Source organism: Alnus glutinosa, chromosome 2 (genome assembly GCF_958979055.1).
Source record: "Alnus glutinosa chromosome 2, dhAlnGlut1.1, whole genome shotgun sequence".
NCBI lineage: Eukaryota > Viridiplantae > Streptophyta > Magnoliopsida > Fagales > Betulaceae > Alnus > Alnus glutinosa.
In genome coordinates, this window is record NC_084887.1 from 27,132,568 (window position 1) to 27,153,780 (window position 21,213).

General features: G+C 38.0%; 4 protein-coding genes across 7 annotated transcripts; 3 read left to right on the plus strand and 1 right to left on the minus strand.

Moving 5' to 3' along the window:
• Positions 1-1,015: 1,015 nt before the first annotated feature.
• LOC133860434 (protein FAR-RED IMPAIRED RESPONSE 1-like) lies at positions 1,016-5,064 on the plus strand. Its single transcript, XM_062296044.1, has 4 exons — positions 1,016-1,055; positions 1,151-2,608; positions 2,697-3,303; positions 4,947-5,064. Exons 1-4 carry the CDS (start codon positions 1,016-1,018, stop codon positions 5,062-5,064), a joined length of 2,223 nt encoding a protein of 740 aa, XP_062152028.1.
• Positions 5,065-5,310: 246 nt separating this feature from the next.
• On the plus strand, positions 5,311-6,220 carry LOC133861324 (22.0 kDa class IV heat shock protein-like). The gene has a single exon (XM_062297079.1). It carries the CDS (start codon positions 5,386-5,388, stop codon positions 6,016-6,018), a length of 633 nt encoding a protein of 210 aa, XP_062153063.1. The 5' UTR covers positions 5,311-5,385; the 3' UTR covers positions 6,019-6,220.
• Positions 6,221-11,141: 4,921 nt separating this feature from the next.
• LOC133859101 (pentatricopeptide repeat-containing protein At1g33350) lies at positions 11,142-14,144 on the minus strand. Of its 4 annotated transcripts, none has more exons than XM_062294414.1 (3): positions 12,302-14,144; positions 11,704-11,982; positions 11,142-11,543 (listed from the first exon to the last, which is right to left on the minus strand). In XM_062294414.1, the coding sequence occupies exon 1, from the start codon at positions 14,066-14,068 to the stop codon at positions 12,434-12,436; it is 1,635 nt and encodes a 544-aa protein (XP_062150398.1). In that variant the 5' UTR covers positions 14,069-14,144; the 3' UTR covers positions 11,142-11,543; positions 11,704-11,982; positions 12,302-12,433. The 4 variants fall into 4 exon arrangements, with proteins under 4 accessions (XP_062150398.1, XP_062150400.1, XP_062150399.1 ...); XM_062294416.1 differs by having other exon boundaries at positions 11,142-11,635; XM_062294415.1 differs by having other exon boundaries at positions 11,142-11,644.
• Positions 14,145-16,070: 1,926 nt separating this feature from the next.
• Positions 16,071-20,519, plus strand: LOC133860870 (membrin-11). The gene is made up of 4 exons (XM_062296504.1): positions 16,071-16,401; positions 16,953-17,073; positions 17,186-17,332; positions 20,150-20,519. Exons 1-4 carry the CDS (start codon positions 16,148-16,150, stop codon positions 20,309-20,311), a joined length of 684 nt encoding a protein of 227 aa, XP_062152488.1. The 5' UTR covers positions 16,071-16,147; the 3' UTR covers positions 20,312-20,519.
• Positions 20,520-21,213: the final 694 nt, after the last annotated feature.

A 21,213-nucleotide genomic window follows, 5' to 3' on the forward strand; every position in this document is an offset into this window, starting at 1 on the left:
TCTCTCTCTCTCTCTCTCTCTCTCTCTCTCTCTCTCTCTCTCTCTCTTTGTTTTTGGCTTGGAGACCCCATGAACATAAACTGCTTGGCTCTGCTGAAAATTTCTTCTATACGGTGGTGCTGTGATAATCCGTTGGGCTTCTCCTCTCTGTTGCAACATTTCCTGCCTCTTTGCCGCTGGCCTTCTTTGACTAGTCCTAGTTCCTCACTGAAATTGGTATGCCCAAAACTGAAAAATTCTCTTTTATTTTCTGAGTCGTTCTTTGTTTGTATAGGGGTCTGGGTCATTCTTTGTTTGTATAGGCTTATTGTTTGGAGCAATATCTTTATATAGTGTTACTGTTCTTTGTTGCACTGAGATAGGCTTTGTTACTGGTAGTTTGTTGGGGATGGTTTTGCTGATTGTTGTGAGGCCTAATGGCCTTTGGGATTTAGCAGGTTTCTGCTAGTGTATTGCATGTAATTCTTCGTTTGGTGTTAATAGAAATTCATTCATCGAAAAAAGAATTAATGACGCCATGCACATATAAGGAGAAAATGAGTCAATGGACAGTACCCAATATATCACAATAAAATTGATACATATGCACATAAAATAAAAATAAAAAAATAAAAAAATCAAGTAACCTTCTCCAAACAGTAAGGCAATACATCCTAGAAAAATATAATACTAAGAACTCGTCTAATACGTAAGTAAGAGACTTCCAAAATCTTCACCTAAGATGCATAGCATCATCTTTCACATAAGATTCAACAACTTGAACAGAAGTAGAAACAAAAAAATAACTGAAAATTATATTCGGCTATTAATTCCTATTGTAGATGCCCTGATTGTAAATTCCTCTGTTAGCAGCCATTTATTGGACTTTTGAATATTTTTGATGTATATTTGGCTGCCCATTTTTTTACCAATCTTGATATTTTTCAAGCTTGATCAATTGTTTGAGTATAACCTGTCAGGATTTCCATCCAGTCAAGATCTCATATAATTTGTGTAATTGAAACCGAGGCCAACAATGAATGTGGGCAATGATGAAGCTCTTGACCTTCCTCTTGGTTAGTCAAACAAAATAAAATGTGTTTGTATTGCATGATTTGTTAAACTATGTTAATTGTTTCTTTTTAACTTTGTTTTCTTATTTATAATATAGATGGAAAGCAAATTGAATGCGAGTTAGACGTGGATGATAATGAGAATAATGATGGGTCAAATAATATGATTTTTGGAAATCAAATTGTTGAAGAACCGAAGGTCGGTATGAAGTTTGATTCTGAAAAAGATGTTGTATCATATTATATGCAATATGCCAAGCAAGTAGGTTTTGGTGTGAGAAGAAGAACTCGTAAAATTGGAGATGATGGAAATTTAAGATATTTCACCATTGCATGTGTTCGTGAAGGCAAGTCAAAAAGCAAATCATCTAACATTGTTAGGCCAAAACCAATGGAAAAAATGGGGTGCAAGGCGAAGATCAATGCAAAATTATATTATGATGGAAGGTTTACATTGTCTACTGTCGTACTTGAACACACTCATGCAGTAAGTCCAAGTAAGGCAAGATATTTTACATGCCATAAGAAGTTAGATGCTCGTGTGAAAAGAAGGCTTGAAGTAATGGATAAAGCTGGAGTTCATCCAAGTAAAAACTACAAAGCTCTTGCTATTGAAGCGGGTGGGTATGAGAATCTTTCATTTGGAGAGAAAGATTGTAGAAATTACATTAACAAAGTAAGGAATGAGTTGCTTGGAGAAGGAGACGCTGAAGCATTTCTTAAATATTTAATGCGAATGCAAGAAAAAAATGACCGCTTCTTTTATGTCATAAACCTGGATGAAGAAAGTCGTTTGAAAAATGTGTTTTGGGCAGACGCACGAAGTAGGGCAGCATATGAATCTTTTGGAGATGTCATAACATTTGACACAACATACTTGACTAATAAATACAAGATGCCATTTGCGCCTTTTGTTGGAGTAAATCATCATGGTCAATCCATACTTTTTGGGTGTGGATTACTATCAAATGAAAATACTGATACTTTTGTGTGGTTGTTCAACACATGGTTGAAATGCATGTCAGGCCGAGCTCCTAATGCAATTATAACTGATCAAGATAGAGCTATGCAAGCTGCAATTGAGATAGTATTTCCAAGAGCTAAGCATAAATTTTGTTTATGGCATATAATGAACAAAGTTCCGCAAAAACTTAGATCATACTCTAAATATGAGAACTTTAAGGGCGCTCTATTAAATTGCGTATACGACTCTTTGACTTGTGATGAATTTGAAAAAAGATGGCAAGAAGTAATTGAGAGATATAATCTTCAAGAGAATGCATGGTTGTGTCAGTTATATGGTGAGCGACATCGTTGGGTACCGGCATATGTGAAAGGTACATTTTGGGCCGGAATGTCCACTACACAACGAAGTGAGAGTATGAATGCTTTCTTTGATGGTTATGTGGGGCCAAATACCTCTTTGAAGAAATTTGTTGGGGATTATGATAATGCTTTGATGAGAATGGTTGAGAACGAGAGTCTAGCTGATTTTGGTTCATTTAATAAAATGTTTCCACTTATAACTCTTCATTCTATTGAGCGTCAACTTCAAGGTATTTACACAAATAAAAAAATTCAAAGAAGTTTAAGAGGAGTTTAGGGGATTCATGATGTGTTTTTCATCCCTACTGAAATGCGAAGGTGCAATTTCTACTTATGAAGTTATTGATCGTGTAAGAGTTAATGATGACTTCGCGAAAGAAGTAAAGTATTGTGTTTACTTTAATGACGATGAATGCGATGTGAAATGCACTTGTAGATTGTTTGAATTTAGAGGAATCATGTGCAGACATGCGCTTATTGTTCTCACCTTGATAAAAAGTGTTGAAGAGTTGCCATCCAAATATATTCTTGATCGATGGAGGAAGGACTTGAAACGAAAGTATACATTCGTTAAAAGTAGTTATGACGATTTGAGTGGCAACCCTAAAGCACAAAAGTATGACGATTTGTGCAATGATTTTTTTGAAGTAGCATTCATCGCATCGGAAGACACTGAAACATATATGAAGATGAAGACTTGTGTACGTAAGTTAAAAGAGGAATTGCTTCACAATGGGTTAAGGGGTGAAAGCAGATTAAGTAGTGCACCTTCTCTTCATCTTCCAGGTGCATATTCCATTGGTAGTGTAGCAATTGATGGGAGCTTTAAGAAATGTAATAAGTTGCGGAGTCCTTTAGTTGCAAAAAGTAAAGGGAGGCTACCATCAACAAGCAAGCAATCTGTTGTAGAAAGGGTTGTTAGAAAGTTAAAATTAACGAAGATACAACAAAAAAAAGGACAAAACCAGGTTGCTTATTTCTTCTTTTCTTATTTGTATATATATCTTGTTCTCAAAAACAAGTGCATATTTTTGAATTTTTCATAGATTTTGTAACCCTACTTATTGTTTGTTGTGCATATCTTAATGAAAGACTTCTGAAGCAACAGAAGAAGTTGAAGAAGTTTGAACTCAAGAAAGTATAATTACTCAGGTACAATTTATCTTCTAAATCACGGTGAATATATAATAATTGATACTTTGTACATGAAATTTATGTTCTAAACTAAAAAAAAAAAAAAAAAAAAAATGCCTACATACAAACTCATAATTTTATGGTACTTGGAAACTCAACATAGAGCATCACATCAACTATATATATTTGTTACATTAACAAGCCTAGTTTAAATGACTAATCAAGATTTTTTATTTTACTTTTTACTGAATCTAAGGCCCCGTTTGAAATCCCCTATCCCCTCCCCTCCCTTTCCCTTCACTTTTCTCAAAAAATATCAATTCAAAACATTCTTACTTTTTTTACTTTTTATATCACATCAACACTTTTTTTTATTACTTTTTAAATAAAAAACTCACTACAATACAAATTTTTCTCACTTTTTCATATAAATTATTTCAACTTTATATCACATCAATCCTATTTCTCAATTATTAAAAAAAATTTCAAAGGAAAGGAAAGGGGAAAGGGGATTTCAAACGGGGCCTAAATGACATCGGTTTTGCAGACCAAAGGGCCATTTTAGTAGAATTAGTTTTGATTTTGTAGTAATCTATTGGTACTGGGGAAGTTGCAGTGGTGGAGATATAGAAGACTTGAAGTTATGGCACTTTGTAATTTGTATTTCTATTTTGATGGATTGTGTTGACCAAAGGCTTTAGATTTGTATTCAATCGTCTAATTTTATTTTGTTTTTTCATTTTTTGGCCTCAATAGGGCTGCACATGTGTGTTTATAACAGCGTTTTGATGCTTATCATGCCTGACATGTTTTTGGGTTAGGAGAAGTAATTGATTCTTACTGTTTTTCAATTGCCAATTTCGAATCCTTGAGCTTTGCCAGACACACATATATAACGCAAAGCAAGATGATTTTTCACGTCGTTCTTGGTGAAATCTTGGAAGAATATTATCTCTCATTTTTGACCTTTTTGCATATATATATACCATGTGTAGTAATTTCGGAGCAATTTAACATGGACTTTTGATTGAGTATGCGTGAAAGGCAGGTAAGGTTGCATTTGAATTCGTGGAGAAGTAATCTCGAAGTGAAAGATTAAAATGGCAAATGGGTCAAAAAGCTTAATTAAAGGGCCACGCAAAATCACTTTATTTCATCACATTACAGTGGTTGCCCCCCACCTGTATCAAGAAAAGCTTAAATCTTTTTTTTTCCTTTTTCTTTTTAATGAATGAAAAGCTTTATAAATTAAACCAAACACCAAAACAGAATCCCACACCAAGCCACTCACAGGGGATTAGTTATGCAAAGCTAGCCAACTTGCCTCCAATTCTTGGCCTATGTTAGTGCTTTTTGTGTCCACACAAAAGCATTAATTAATTAAGAGTAAATTTTTTTTTAACGAGTTTTGGTGATTGCTTGAATATAATGCAGATTCGAGCTTCATTCCACCATTGGTTTATGCGATTATGGGCAGCTCCAGAGATTTGGCTGTGGGGACTATTGCTTTTGCATCACTTTTCACGGGTTCAATGTTGGGAAAAGAAGTTAATATTCTTTTCCAAACACCAAGCCACTCACAGGGCAAAGGGGAACAAAAATAACCCACAGGCCCTAGCTCAAAACTCAAACTGCTCAAAGGGCAAATACACGCCCAAGCAAGCCTAAAAGGCACCAAACAACAAAGACAAATCAACATGGAACCTTTCCCATTTCTCTACAACTCTCCAAATTCCACCACGTCTTTTACTTTTTCCCTTCCCCATATAAATAGGTACCGTAGCACCCCCTCGCTCTTCACAAGTGAGAATCACAGAGCAGTAGAGCACGTTCTTCCACTTACCGAAACCTCTAAAACAAAAAAGAGAGAGAGATGAGAGAACAAGTAAAACAAGTTGTCCCCGCTTTGTTTCTCCTACTCTTTCTTAAGGTTCGGTTCTCCAATCAGTCTTTGCTGCCACTAGTAGATCGTGATCAGAGGAGTATGTTGGCTGATTTCAGGGCAGACCCGTTCCGAGTGTTGGAACATATCCCATTTTGTCTCCACAGGGGTTTCTGGGCAGACCCGTTGCGAGTGTGGGAACATATCCCATGTGCACTCGACAGGGACGACAAGACTGACAAGTTCAACTGGAAGGAGACACCAAAAGGTCACGTTATCATGCTGGACATGCCGGGGTTGAAGGAGAAGGAGCTAAAGATCGAAGTGGAGAACCGGGTGCTGAGAGTAAGCGGAGAGAGGAAGAGGGAAGATGAGAAGAAAGGGGATCATTGGCACCGGGTGGGGATGTCGTATGGCAAGTTTTGGAGGCAGTTCCAGTTGCCGGAGAACGTGGACTTGGATTCTGTTAAGGCCAAGTTGGAGAATGGGGTGCTCACTTTGTCATTGGCCAGGTTGTCCCCCGACAAGATCAAGGTTCCCAAGGTAGTTAGCATTACTGGAGAAGAGGACCATGAACCTGCTAAGCCCTGGAGCGGTGAGGCTGAGGCCAAGCAGGAGCTCTAAACTTTTTAACATCTTTTGAGTTACCGCACTATGTTTGTGGCTTGTGAGTGAATAAAGGGTTTCACTTGATCTTGATCTTTCTTCTTCTTTTTTTTTTTTTGTTGTGTTGTTAAAGCGTCTGATCGATGATCGATGTAATCTATCTCTTCTACTTTCTACTAAAATTAACTTATATATATGTGGTTAATTAGCAATTCCTTAAGTTGTTCTTTCTTTCTGTCACTTCTTTTGACCGAATTTCTTGGGTTAATATATAGCATGACACTACGTACTGCTTTGTTAAGCATTGAATTCATGAACTAAATTTATGAACCCAATAGAGATAGTTGCCATTCATGATGACCTTCTCTACTGCAACTGATTCTTGGTTGTTTCAGTTGGCTTTATCAAAACTTCATATAAAATTTAACTCCCAATTGCGCAAGTGAATGTGGATTCTGTGCGAAGAGCAGTAAATTTATCTCACTAATTTTTCTGCTTTCTTTTTTGGCAAGCAATTTCTGATCGAGCTGTAAAGTCCATTAGAATGTTAAACCAGTAATTTCTGAGATGTATAGTCCATAAGAATCCAATATCTTTTTGTCTCATTTGGATGGTCAGAAACAACAAAATTCGCAGGGCTTCCAATCCCGACCCACCGACTCTTTCAAAGCAAATAAACTCTACTAGTTTACCTTAAAGTCTGGAAATTCTTCATCCTCAAATTCATCCCCCACCACCTGGCCACCTGAACTTTGACACCGCCATTCGCACATTTCACTCAGCCTTTGCTGCCATTGGCACAAATTCTTAAGGGTCCATTATTTTTGCCTCATCTACATTGGGTAACCCGTGCGACCCAACCTCCATGCAGTAAAATCAGCACAAGCACTACATTGTAAGCACCTATTCCTAGAGAGAGATTCTTTATCTGTTAGAGAATTGTGTCCATTATTTCTGATATTCTTGGTCTCCTTAGCTCTTTTGACAGCTGAACTGTCAACAAGATTGATAAGAATGCGAATCGCTGTGCTCACAACATAGCTCACTGGGCTGCTACCACTAGTTCGACCGACAGTTTTCCCACAGATTTGTATCCATTGTTAGATCTCACACCTGATAGTGGTAAAGATTCCCCTTGGTAGAGTTTTTGTGGCCTCCTTTTTTGACCGGCCGTGTAATTTCAGTTGTATTTGCTTTTCTGTTTTGTACTGAGTGTACAATCTCATCTATAATTTTTTTTTTTTTTTTTAAATGGTGATTGGTCAGTCCTGCAACATCCAAAATTAAATGTTTTTATTTTCTTAATAAAGCATAAAGATATTTAATTTATCCCATGGATCATGAAAAGTGTACTTCCGGGAACCCTTTTGCATCTTTATGAATAGAACTTTACTTGCGAAAATAATAATCATGAATAATTTATGTTAATCAGATGTAGACAAAGTAATACGAGAGTAGAAGTGAATACAAGAATATCTATAAAAAAAGAAAAAAAAAAAAAGAAAAGTGAATACAAGAACAGTGATATAATAATATAATGAATAAGCATGCAGAATCCATATACAAATATGTTGATTACGAAGGGGGAAAGGGGAACTCACGTTAATAGGATCCATAGGCACGTGCGGCTTAGAGCTTGGGGGAACTCTTTAGTGCACTCCAGGATTTTTTTTTTTTTTTGAAGCCAAAATCTTCTGTATTTTTTTTTTTTTTATAAGTAAGAAAATTTAATTAAAAAAGCGTAAGGCGCCCCAAGGACACAGGAAGTATACACAGGAGCAACTTAGCTAACCCACATAAAAACCCAAGAAAACCCACAAGGAACAACAAACCCACAACACCCAAAACCCACATGAGACCCAAAATACAATAGTAAACCCCATCAATCACCCAAGATACAAAAATAACCCCCCATAATACAGAAAAACCCAAGATACAATAGACCCACCACAATACAAAAAAAAAAAAAACCTCAATAGCCCACATAAAAAACTCAAGAAAACCCACAAGGCCACAACACCCAAAACCCAAAGGAAGATCTAGGGAAGACAAAGGTCCCTAAGAAGAAAATTACAGATGAAACTCGGGGGTTGCACCACCCACCTATCCTCTAAACATTGAGAAGCTGCAGCTTTAGCTAATGAGTGAGCCACCCCATTTGCATCACGTCGACAGTGGGCAAAGGAGAAAGACTGGAAATATTGCACCTCTAAAAGAATGCTCTCAACAAAATGTCCAAAACAGTGAAGATGAGGAGTAGCAGATAGAGCTTGAATAACTTGAAGAGCATCCCCTCAAAAAACACATCAGTAAAACCCATCTCTTTGGCAAAAAGGACGGCACGGTGTGCCGATATTGCTTCCGCCATCTTAGGCTCCACTACAGTCCGTTGATAAGAAACTTTACCCCTAGAAAATTCCCAACATGATCTCGAGCTACACAGCCAATATTGGATCACAACACTTATCTTCTAGTGATAAAGCTAAAGTAGTTGAGTTAGACTAAGTGTCTTCCTATTTTAGATAAATGTTAAGTTGTTGAGTTGTAATTATATTAGGTCTCTAGGTTAAGAGATACAGTTGATAGGTGAGATAGAAGTTGTTTTGATGTAAATCACTTCTAGAGATTATCTAGATATTTCGGTACTATATATATCAAGGTACTGCTATACAATTCAGTAAGCAGATTATCAACAAATACTTTAAATCCTATATGATATCAGAGCCTCTCAAGACCTACGTCTATGGTTATTCCTTCTTCTGAAACTGATTCCAACGTAACTTCTCCCCCTCTCTCAACTATTCTCTCCCCTTCCGTCCTACCACCACAAATCCAGAATGTCCATGCTCATATCTCCGAGAAACTGACACAAGACAACTACATTCTTTGGCAGTTTCTCATGGTCCCCTTCCTAGAAGGCCAAAATCTGTTCGGGTATATCGATGGCACTACCCCACGACCTCCTCAGCTCCTGCCCGACTCCACATCCGGACTTCTTGTTGCAAATCCGAGCTACCACTCATGGTACCATCAGGATCGGATGATATTCAGTGCTATCATCTCCACTCTCTCCGTAGAAACTCTCCCTCATGTCATTGGCCTCACAACTTCCCGTGAAGTCTGGATCACATTGGAAACTCTCTTCTTTGCCCAATCTTAGTCTCGGATCATGCAGCTCAAACAGCAAGTGTCCAACATGAAGAAAGGATCTCAAACCATCTCCGCTTACTTCCAGAAAGCGCAGGGATTATCTCATCTCCTAGCAGCGGTTGGCAAACCGATTGAAGCCTCTGAACTTGTCTCTCACATACTCGCTGGACTTGGCGCCGAGTATGACCCTTTTGTCACATCCGTAACTACAAGGCAAGATTCTATATCTCTAAATGATCTCTATGGTTTTATGCTGTCCTATGAACTGCGTCTAGAGCAACACAAATCTGCTCTTGAGATAAACATATCCACTGCTAACACGGCTCAACGCCAAAGTCCTGTCTAATCCCGCAACAACCGGGGCCACAATAATGGATATCGCAACACCAACTTTCATCGAGGAAGGGGCCGTGGCCGTGGTCGTGGACCACCCCAGCAGTTTTCCACATCCAGCAACAATATGTCCCAGCGCCCAGTTTGTCAAGTCTGCCACAAACTCAGGCATACAGCAGCCACATGCTGGTTCAGGTACGAGCAAGGCAACCAGGCTGACTCCTCTCCTATGCAAGTCAACATGACTTCAGCAACATCTACTTCTAACCCTTTATGGTATCCGGACATAGGAGCCAACGTTCATCTCACAAATGATCTCTCCAATCTCAATTTGAATGCTGAGGAATACACAGGCACAGATCAAATTCGTGTAGGCAATGGACAAGGTTTGCAAATTTCACATTATGGCCGTGGTCTCTTACCAACACCCTCACGTAATTTCAATTTATTCTCCCTGTTTCATGTTCCTCAGATTCAAAAAAATCTTATTTCTGTAAACCAATTTACTAGAGATAACCATGTTTTCATTGAATTTCATCCCAATTTTTTCTGTGTTAAGGATATTCCAACTCGGCAGCTCCTCCTCCAAGGCCCGAGTAAGTTCGGCCTTTATCCATGGCCATCCTCAAATGCTTCCTTTTCCAAGTCTCTTGCTGCTTTCGTTGGTGAAAAAGTATCCTTGGACAAATGGCATCTCCGGCTCGGCCATCCTGCTACTCCCATCGTCAACCAAGTTATTCAATTCAATAAGCTGCCCGTGTCTTCTTCCAAGACTCCTTCCTTCTACTCCCCATGTCAGCAAGGAAAAGGCCATCGTTTACATTTCAGTATTTCTCCTTCCACCTCCAGCAAACCTTTACAGTTGCTGTTTCTTGATGTATGAGGCCCTGCTCCTCAAAATTCTGTACACAATAAGAGATTTTATCTAAGTGTGGTTGATGATTTTAGCAAGTATACATGGCTTTATCCTCTTGAAACCAAATATGAAGTTTGTGCTACTTTTCTTAGGTTTAAACAATTAGTTGAAACCTATTTCACTACCAAAATTGTTTCTGTCCAGAGCGATAATGGAGGTGAATTTAGTCCTCTTAAGACCTCTCTCACCTCTATGGGCATTTCATATAGACTAAGTTGTCCCCATACACATCATCAAATGGGAACGGTAGAAAGAAAAGATAGACATATTGTTGAAACCGGGCTATCTCTCCTAGCTACTGCTAGCATACCCTTAACTTTTTGGGACTCAACTTTTGAAACCGCCACTTATCTCATAAATCGACTTCCCTCTAAAGTCACACAGAAAAAGTTATCAAGGCACTGCTATACAATTCAGTAAGCAGATTATCAACAAATACTCTAAATCCTATAGCCAAAACCAACACAGCCCATGCCCTTATGGATAGAAGCATCCCAATTAACCTTTACCACCCCCCGTGAGGGAGGTTGCCAAGGAATAGTTGGAGTAACCTCACCCCCTGCTTGACTGGCCCTTATGGAAGGCTTTGGGTTGCACTGTTGGAACTCCAAAAAAGCCGTGGTTGCTTCCTCAAAAATAGTTTTTGGGTGGACAAACTTGTCTTCAAAAATCAGTGCATTTCTTCTAAATCAAATCTTCTGAGCCACCATAGCCATGAGAGCCATCTGCTCTAAGTTCAACCTGTGAAAAAGGAATTCAAACAATGCAACAAAAGAGTCCCCCAACATTGAACATTCATGGAAACACTTGGGGCCAAAACCCCAAACATCCTTTGCTCCACTACAACCCCATAAAGCATGAAAAATATTCTCCTCCTCAATGAGACACACAGGGCAGCAGTTATTATCCACCACCTTCCTAGTAAAAAGGTTGGCCTTGGTTGGCAACAGGTTGTGGCATGCCTTCCAAAGGAAAACCTTAACTGGGTTGGGAATTTGAAGGGACCAAAGGACTCTCCAAACCTCCCCTTGAGTGACCGGATTTGAGCATTCACCGCAGTTACGTTGCTGGAGCTCCTTAGCAAGGTGGTAAGCACTACGCACCGAGAACACACCATTAGAGGTCCCTTGCCAAACCAAGCGATCTGGTGGAAAAGTGGGGCAGAGAGGGATGTTAATAATGAGTTGAGCTTCATCTTCAGTGAAAATAGAGTGAATGAGTCCCACATTCCAGCTCCTAAGATCCCTGTCAATAAGATTAGAAACCAAAGAATTTCCAGCAATTTGATTAGGAGGAGATTGTACCAGAAAAGAGGTTGGTCGTGGAATCCAGCGATCACCCCACACATGGATACTATTACTGTCCCCAACTCTCCATATCAAGCCCTGCTGTACTAGATCCTTAGCGGAGAAAATGCTCCGCCAAGCAAAAGACGGCTTGTTCCCAAGAGAAGACTCCAGGATTTTACTTGGCTGCCATATACTGCCACCTTTCCCCATTATATTATCCCGGAAGGTGAATAATGCACTCAACTCTAACGAAACCCAATTTCAACTCTCATCTTTAAACCCCAATTTTTCAGCCTGTTTATGGAAGCAGGACAAACAAAATACATGAATATGAAGATACATTTTGAGAAGAACCTGAAGCTAGCCTAGCTTTGTGTGAACTAAAGACTTTCTTGAAGCTCAGAAAACTAAAATTAGATAATGGAATGATAATGAGTATGCCAGGGTATTATGACCGTCCAATGAATTAAGAAAGAGGGCAAAATCACCAACAAACTCCAATCAACATCCAGAAGGGGTTCTCTTCTCTAGATGACATTAAAAAAATTCAATCATCAAAATGGAAGTGATCTATCAAAATATTTATCTACAAAAAGACAATTGAAACTCTTACCAGAACCGGGTGATTATGATCCAGAGATTCCATGCACCTTTCTTCGAATAATTTCCTTTCTCCCACTTGCGTCTCCTCTGTTTTTTTTTTTTTTTTTGGTGAAGGGAAAAAAGAGAGAATTCTTGCCTGACTTCACTTCAAACTAATAAAACAAAGCATACTTTCCAAGATTTTGTATATCTCTTCTGTTTTGTAATGTGATTTATCAGCAGAATAAAACTGATAAACTTGGTTGTCAACCTCAATCCAACTGCACCCTGGAGTTTTATAGGAATTCTGCGCCTTCAACATCTTCCTCACCTTCCGGACCTCATCCCACTTCCCCAACTCCCCATGTAAATTCGCCAGCATTATGCCATAACCACCATTGTTTGGATCAATCTCAATCAATTTTCTGACTGTGAATTCTGCCAAATCAGTACGACCATGAATCTTACATCCATTAAGCAAAGAACCCCAAACAACCTCATCAGGTTCCATACTCATTCCCCTCACAACCTCCAAGGCTTCTTGAAATCGACCTGCCCGACCAAGAAGGTCTATCAAGCACCCATAGTGTTCAATTTTGGGCTCAATTCTACAACTATTAGTCATCATCTCAAAATAAGAAGTACCTTTTTCTACCAATCCTCCATGAGTACAAGCATTCAACAAACCAACAAATGTAACCTCATCTGGTCTCATACCATCTGCACATTGCATCATCTCCTCAAATGTGCTAATTGCACTCTCGCTTTGGCCATGGAGAGCAAAAGAATTGATCATGGAATTCCACAAGGTCAAGCTTTTCTTTGGAGTCATGTCAAAAACCCTTCTTGATTTTTTCAAGTTCCCACATTTCCCATACATATCGATTAGTGCGTTTGAGATAAATGTATCTTGATCAACCTTATTTTTATAAACATAACCATGAATCCATTTACCAAGCTGGAGCATGCCAGTGTGGCCACAAGCTGAGAGCGCACAAACAACTGTAACCTGGTTCGGCCTAATACCTCGATGCTGCCCCTCCTGTGAAAGACTGATCATTCTTCTGAAGAGTGAAATTGCTTCAGAGAAGGAACCGTTTTGAGTGCACCCTGCAATAACAGCATTCCAAGCCGGAACATCTCGATTCGGCATTTTTTCAAACAACGATATAGCATTACCAATCTCCCCAAGTCGAGTATACCCAGAAATCATAGCTGTCCATGATACAACATTTTTGTCACACATTTCATCAAACACCTGTCTCGCGCTTCTAATATCCGAATAAAACCTCGAGTACGAATCAACAAGAGCCGTTTCCACAACCGGGTATTGACCAAAACCTGATTTTAAAATCTGGGTATGCACCATTTTAGTGCCATGAGACTCCAAAGCCTGGGGAAAGGATTTCAGGACATGCGGATAGACAAAATGGTTGGGCTGAGGGCGTCTTCTACGAACCATGTTGCGGTACAAGGCAAAGGCCGACTCGTGATCGGGCCTAGAAGCATAGGCAGTAACCATGGCAGTATAAAGATAGACATTGGGAGAGTGGAGATGATCGAAGATGAAGCGAGCGTAAGGAAGGTTTGCAAGAGAAAGAGCGCAGAAGCGGACCAGCTTGAAGGCGTAGAACTGGGTTTGGCTATGGCCTAGGGTGACGAGAAAGGCTTGGAGTTGCTTGAGATGGTTGAGGTGACTGCATTTTGCAAGTACTGCTAAGACACGTTCGTTTAGGTTCGTTCGATTTTGGTCAGAGAGCATTGTTGTTCGGTTGTTCCTTCTCTTTGGGGTTCTCATCCATTGGTAGCGGTACGTGTTAGGTTTTTCTTTTTTTCTTTTGTAACCCAAATAACCGAAACTTTCGTCGGGCTTTTAATGGGCTCCCTCCCTCCTTTGTTTCGAGAATGCTTAGACTGCGTTTGGGGTGGGATTTTGTAGATGAAAAAAATGTTATGTTAAATCAAATAGCAAAACTGTTTGGAAATTGTATTTTAAAAAAATTGCGGTTCGAAGAAGTAGAAAATTGTTTTTTCAAATCATAGGTAATGAAATGAATTTTTTGAAAACGCATAATTTTAAAGGCTAACTTGTAATTTTAAAGGTCAAACTACGATTTTGTCAAACGCTTAACTGTGTTTTTAAAAATCACTTTTTAAAATCTCACATTTTAATATCATTATTTTTAAATTACACTTTTTAATATCGCAAATTCAAATGGACCCTAACATGTCCTTAATCTTCACAAGAAAAAACCTTTTGCTCTATGGAATAGGGTTTTTTCTTCAAAATGCTTATGGTTTTGGGGTTAGTTTTGGACATAAATTAACTACGAACGGGTTTAATAAATTGCTAATTATCTTAAATCATGTGAGAGGCTATGTGACTTCTAAATGATTCTAACGACCGAAACTCTGTTAACTTCTTTTTGTTTTTTAAAAAGGAACCTTTGTTTTTCTAACCTAATTTCCCTCTCAAAACAATTTCCATACCTTTGAATTCATTAATTTGTGTACAAATATCGGAAATAAAAACCTTCTTTAAGTTGATTCAAAAGTTTAAAAAGTGTTAAAAAGAAAAAAAAGAATGCCAACATGATAGGGAAAACGAAAAATGAAAAGACACCAAATTTGTTTAGAGAGAAAGGAAGAAATAATGAATAAAAGACACCAATTTTGTTTAGAGAAAAAGGATGAAATAATGAATAAAAAATAGATATGCCAAATACAAGAAATAATGAATAAGAAATATGTTTTACCTTACTTTTCTTTTATTTTTATTTATTTTATTTTTTGAAGTAACCTTACTTCTCCAATGTATATGTATAAAAGTAGTGCTAGGTAGGGGGGTGCAAAACCCGCAATTCCCGCCCCGCCCCGCCCCGCAGGACCCGCCCCACCCCGCCCCGCAGAGGACCGAGTTTTCAAATTTTTTTGCGGGTTAGGATCTTAATTTGAGAAATTTATGCGGGGCGGGGCGGGTTGCGGGTTTAGCCTTTTAAAAAACGCGGGTCCCCGCCCCGCACCACACAAAGGGGAAGAAAAAAAAAAAAAACTAGCTCTATGGTTCAATTTCATTGTGTGAGAAATATAATTTTTATGGTTCAATTTCATGGGATGTTAAAATGTACACATTTTTATTGTATTGTTATTTGAAATAATCTTTTTATTACTTTTGGAAAAAACAAGAAAATTGATTACATGGAATAGTGAAATATTATAACTTTTTATTCTTTACATTTATTCAATTATGTTTTATTGATTGGAGAAAATAGAAATCATGTTTCTTAGAATTTTATCTTATAATTAATAGGGCTTTTAGTTTAAAAGGCTAATTCCATAAAAAATGTTCTTGAATGGAAATATGAATTTAATTTTTTATTTAAAAAATCGGTATTTTTTTTTTGAATTTTTATTTTTTACAAAATAAAATCAAAATTATGTAAATGCCACTTAAAATACCCGCGCCCGCCCCGCAATACCCGCAATCCCCGCCCCGCACGAACCCGCCCCGCACGGTTAGTCTTTATCAAGTGCGGTTTGCGGGTTGAAAATTTCCAACCCGCAAAGGTGCGGGGCGGGGCCAAAAAAGGCGGAAACCCGCACCACCCCGCCCCATGCACACCCCTAGTGCTAGGCATACAATTTTTATTATAAAATTATTTATAAATTGATGAATAGATTGTAATTGGTAAAATAATTAAGTAAAATATTTTTATCGTATCAATATTCTTAATTATTTTGCCAATTATGAATTGACAGCTTTGTTGATGACTATTTAGAAAGTTGTTTCCATACATACTCTCATTTATGAAGCAGCGAGAGAAAACGATTCAATCTCCATTGCGTCAGAGAAAACAAGAAAGAAATAAGTGCGGATATGGATGGAGGAGGAGGAGGAGGGAGGAGTACGCTGTCGGAGATATACCAGAACGCGAAGAAGGTGCTGTTGAGGACGAGGGACGCGGTGGAACGCCTGGAGCGTCTCGAGTACTCGAGCGCCGGTATGGAATCTCCTCCGGAGCTCTCGTCCTCAATCGCGAGGGACATCACCCACATCCAGTCCCTCTGCGTCGAGATGGATCGCCTCTGCCGCTCCCTCCCCGCCAAGTCCCACCGCGATCTCTGGAAACGGTGAGCTTTCTTTCTCCAATGAATCTGTACTCTGATTGCTTTGTTTGGGAGACATGGATTTGGGTTTTCTTCTTCTTTTTTGTTTGGTGTCGATTCTGACCCATTACTGTCATTTATAATATTTTCTTCAAAGCAAGTCAATTTCATGAATTTTTCGAGAGACCAATTTGTAATCGAGCGCAAATTGAGTCATTTCAATACCATGTGAAAGGCTCATTTCGAATAATTTGTCAGTAGGTGACCAAATACCTTGTAAAAGGAACCCTTTCTCGTCAAATTTCACTGGGTTACTGATACATCGTTAATTATGGTATACATGATAATTCCTGTGCGAATTGTACTTTCATGAATATTCTTTGTCATCTTTGCACTTCCAGCATTGGATCTGCTGTTTGCATGGAAGTTTGCAGTGTACATAATTGGTTGTAGCAATTGGATAATAGGATCTGCACTTTGTGTAAATTTTTACAGTGTAACAAAACTATTGTAGTTTTAATGCTATTTAATGATCATGTATCTTGATGGGATGCAGTTCTTGTTTTGTCATGCAGAAAAGTTGAACAAGTAGCAGAAGAGGCTGAATCTTTGAAACAAAGTGTGGATAAATATTCTTTAAGGACTCAGAGGAGGATGACGGAAGCCAAAGAGAGGCAAGAATTGCTTGGAAGAGCTGTATGTAATTCTTTCTTTATCTGATGCCAGTATGCCAGCAGTGAAGATTCCCTTGGTTTGGCAACTGAATTATTTTTGCTTCAGTATCTTATGAACATATTTTATGTTGTAGAATGGGGACTCTCATGTTCTAAAAATATTTGACGAGGAAGCGCAAGCAATGCAGTCAGCTCGTAATTCTGCCCGGATGTTGGAAGAAGCTAGTTTAACTGGTGAGGCCATCCTGTCTGCAATGTCAGGCTCAAGGGAACGTCTAAAGGTATCTGCAATCCAGCCCCTGCGTAGCCACATGCGCTCACCATATGCACTCACACATACACATGCACACGTATAGTTCATACAATAAGCTAATGTCTGATTAAGGACAGGACTCTGGAATTTCAATATAAGCAAGACAATGTCTAAATCAACTTTTGTTGTTGGATTCTCTTAAATCTTTTGTTTGTATAGCCTTGTTTGGCATATTTTGGTTATTATTATCGTATCTATTTTAAGTCATCTATTGTTTGGAGATAATAGATCTGGTAGTTGCAGCTGCAACAGCTTTGAGATTTGGTGATCGTAGTGCTTTTGATTTGTGTTTTCTGCTAGTTAATAGTATGTAAATATTCTTATATTAATCAATGGTTTTGATGAAGGTGTTTATTTTTTATTTTTTATATGAGAAGTGCTACACTTACTAAACTTTTTTTTTCCCCAAAAGTTGATTCTCAAATGATGTGTCAATCATTGATAAGATCTATTATTTTAGAAAATGTGTCACTATTTCATGGGATGTTGACACATCATTTAAGAATAGGGTTGTAAGCGAGTAGAGCTACTCGTGAACATGTTCGGACTCGGTTCAGACTAGCTTAGCTCGTGATTGGTTCGTTTATTAAACGAACAGAGCTTGACCAAAAAATTCAGGCTCTGCTCGTATAAGCCCGGCTTAGCTTGTATAAGCTTGTATAATTTTATTTTTATTATATTAGTTTTAACTTTGTAATAAAACATGCCAAGTACTTAAAAAAAATGTTCTTCGTAATGTAATAGATATAAGTTGAATTATTGTAATTGTAAGTCTGGATATAGATTTAAGTGCTTTTGTGTGTATATGAGTAAGCTTGTGTATGTATAAAAAAAAAAAAAATTACCTATCAAAAGTATATTATAAGAGCATCTGTATTAAGCTCTCCAAAATTTTCTCCAAATTTAACCCAAACAATCTAACTTTTTTTTTTTTTTTTAATTTTATCTCTCACTTTTGAAAAACTTCCTACATCAAACTCTCTAATATTTCTCTATTTTAATTATATATTGCTTTTTTTATTAGTTTTGACACCAACCAATTTAACTGTATGAACATCAAATTTTCCTACATCAAACAATCCCACCACAATCGGCTACCTACAGAACTGAGAACTTCAAATTTTCAATTCCCAGCCACTACAAACATCAACACAATACCACCAAAATCTCAAAATTATACCATCAAACACCACCCCATTTGCCATCAACAGAGAACTCAAGTTCTCACTAGAATCGGCCAAAACAGGGCAAATTCTCAAGCCTTAAACAAAAACCCAAAATACCGATAATCATCCAACAAAACATCATAAATAAGAAATCCAACCCACAACTCATTAACCAATTGAAACCCACAATTTCAAACCCTAAATCAAATATATATATATATATATATATTTGAAATGAAACCCTAAATCAATTGAAAACAAAGAATGAAGCTCATGTTTGGGAAGTGAAATCCGCCAAATACCAAACACTCTCTCGGTGTTTGCAAGTGGAGACGACGGAACCCAGAATATGGCTACTTTGTTGAGCACCAGAAGCAAAACCCAGTTCTTGATTTCCTTCGGTGATGATTTCATATGCTTCAGAATGAGAAGAAGACTTGGACTTCTTGGAGTCGGAGAGGAGGCTCAAGTTCTTGTCCTCAGCAAAATCTTGCTCTTCTTGCTCGTCTTGTGCATCTATCAGAATCCATATCAAAAGCCATGAGAGAGAGAGAGTTTGGGTGTTTTGAGAAAGAGGGAAAAACTTCTGCACACAGTGAAGAAGCTCTATAAAGAGATGAGAAGTGAAGAAAGGCGCGAGAATGAAAAAAAAATAATAAAAAATGGAATAGCATGAGTTTGATTGGCGTTAAATATGGAGAATGATTCTGACAAGAGGTATTTTGGTGAAATGATGAAGAGCTTGATGCAGATGAGTTTTTGAGAAGTTTCACCAAAATTTGGTGAAATGTTTGAAATGCCGAGCTCGATGCGGATGCTCTAAGATAAAGATATAAAATTGAGATTAGATTATTTAATAATTGAGTTAGTTTATCTAATTACTCAAATAATAAATCTTAACCATAATTAAATAACTAATAATTAGTATTAATTTTTTTTAAAAAAAATATTGAACAATTCCAACATTTACTTTATATATAGAATAACTAAATTAATTGAGTAGCTCGTAAACAAGTTTGAGTTTGTTCGAAAAATAAATGAATAGAGCTTGAATAGATTATGTAGTTCGGTGATAAGCTCGAGCTTAGCTCATGTTCGAAAAAAATTAAACGAACCGAGCTTCAACATCATTCAATACTCGGCTCAGTTACAACCCTATTTGGGAACCAATTTTAGGGGAAAAAAATTGGGAAGTAGAGTATTTCTCCTTTAATTTTTTTTTTTGGTTCCTTTTGAGTTCTGACCATCCCTCAAAGGAGAAGCCTTCAGTAGCCTATAAAATATCATTGCTTTATGATTGTGTGTATGTGGTATGTTTGTCCAGTAGGTTCTCTCTCTCGGATAAATCCATAAATGATTTGAGATTCGAACTACTAATTGGGAATGGTCGGATATGCTGCATGAGAATTGGGGTTCTTAATTATTATGCATGATCCATTTTTTAGTAGTATATTTTATGATCCTTTTGGATCGATTTAAAGCATGAAAAAAGTAAACAGGTCTAAATTGTTGAGGGTAGCTAATCTCCTTGACAGATAATGTTTAGTGATGCTCTGACATGAAATGTTGTTACTGATGCGCATAAGCACTTTGTCTGATATGCTTTTTTCTTGGTTCAGAAAGCACACCGGAAAGCACTGGATGTACTTAATACAGTGGGGCTCTCAAATTCTGTATTGAGGCTGATTGAGAGGAGGCACCGTGTTGATAATTGGATTAAATATGCAGGCATGATTTTGACTGTCGTCATTGTGTTCATCATTTGGAGGTGGAAAGGATGATTTACTCTTGTCTAGCGATGTGTGTTTTGTGCATTTCCTCCAGATGCATTTTTTGTCAATGTAATTTCATGTTGGAAAGGTAATGAGGTTACACAAAGGCTATCTTTGAGCTATACTTCTATAAAATTGGCTGTCTACTATCTTGGACTTCTCTTCCTGTCAACTGTTGAAATCTTAAATGTAGTGCACCTCCATTTTCTGTGGATTATTTTGGTGTGTACACCATTGTATTTAGTTATCTGGCCAAAAGATGTTTTGGAGTGTGACTGACAGGGGGCAAGTTTGGCTAGTTGGTGTGAAGAAGTTTTATTTATTTAAACCTGATTTTTCCTAAATGAATGCCTTTGAAAATCCGCCATAAATTTTCTTTCTTGTTGTATAATACTTGGGGAATTGACAGCGGGCCAGATTTGGGTTTGAGAAGTCTTGTTTTTAGTCCTAAAACTGGCCCATTGATTTTTCTTTCGTGCAAATTACAGAAAAAGGAGAGCAACGTCCCACGTCTCCTTTTTCTAATTGCCTGAGAATGAATCATTCCCAAAAGAAGGGTGAGTATCATCAATCATAGGATGATAAGCGACAGCTTCGATTGTCTTAATGATCGATCTTGTAGGGCCAAAGTATTTCAAATGTGTTCGTTGAAAGATGGTGCCCCTATAGCGCGCGCATGAAAGGGAGTTGTTGCTGTAGATTGGTGGAACGTACAGTTATACCAAAACCCTGCGCATGCGAGGTATTGAGGTCTTCTTGCGTGCGACGTTTTAATTCAGGAGTTACTATTATATATCCTCTGCCCCATCAAAGGTTCTGAGAAATTGAGGAGTGCAAGAACGGAGCCCGGGGGTGGCCACCACGGCTCTCTCAAGAGCAGCAAAAATGCCTCCTCTGGCTTGGGTCGTCCA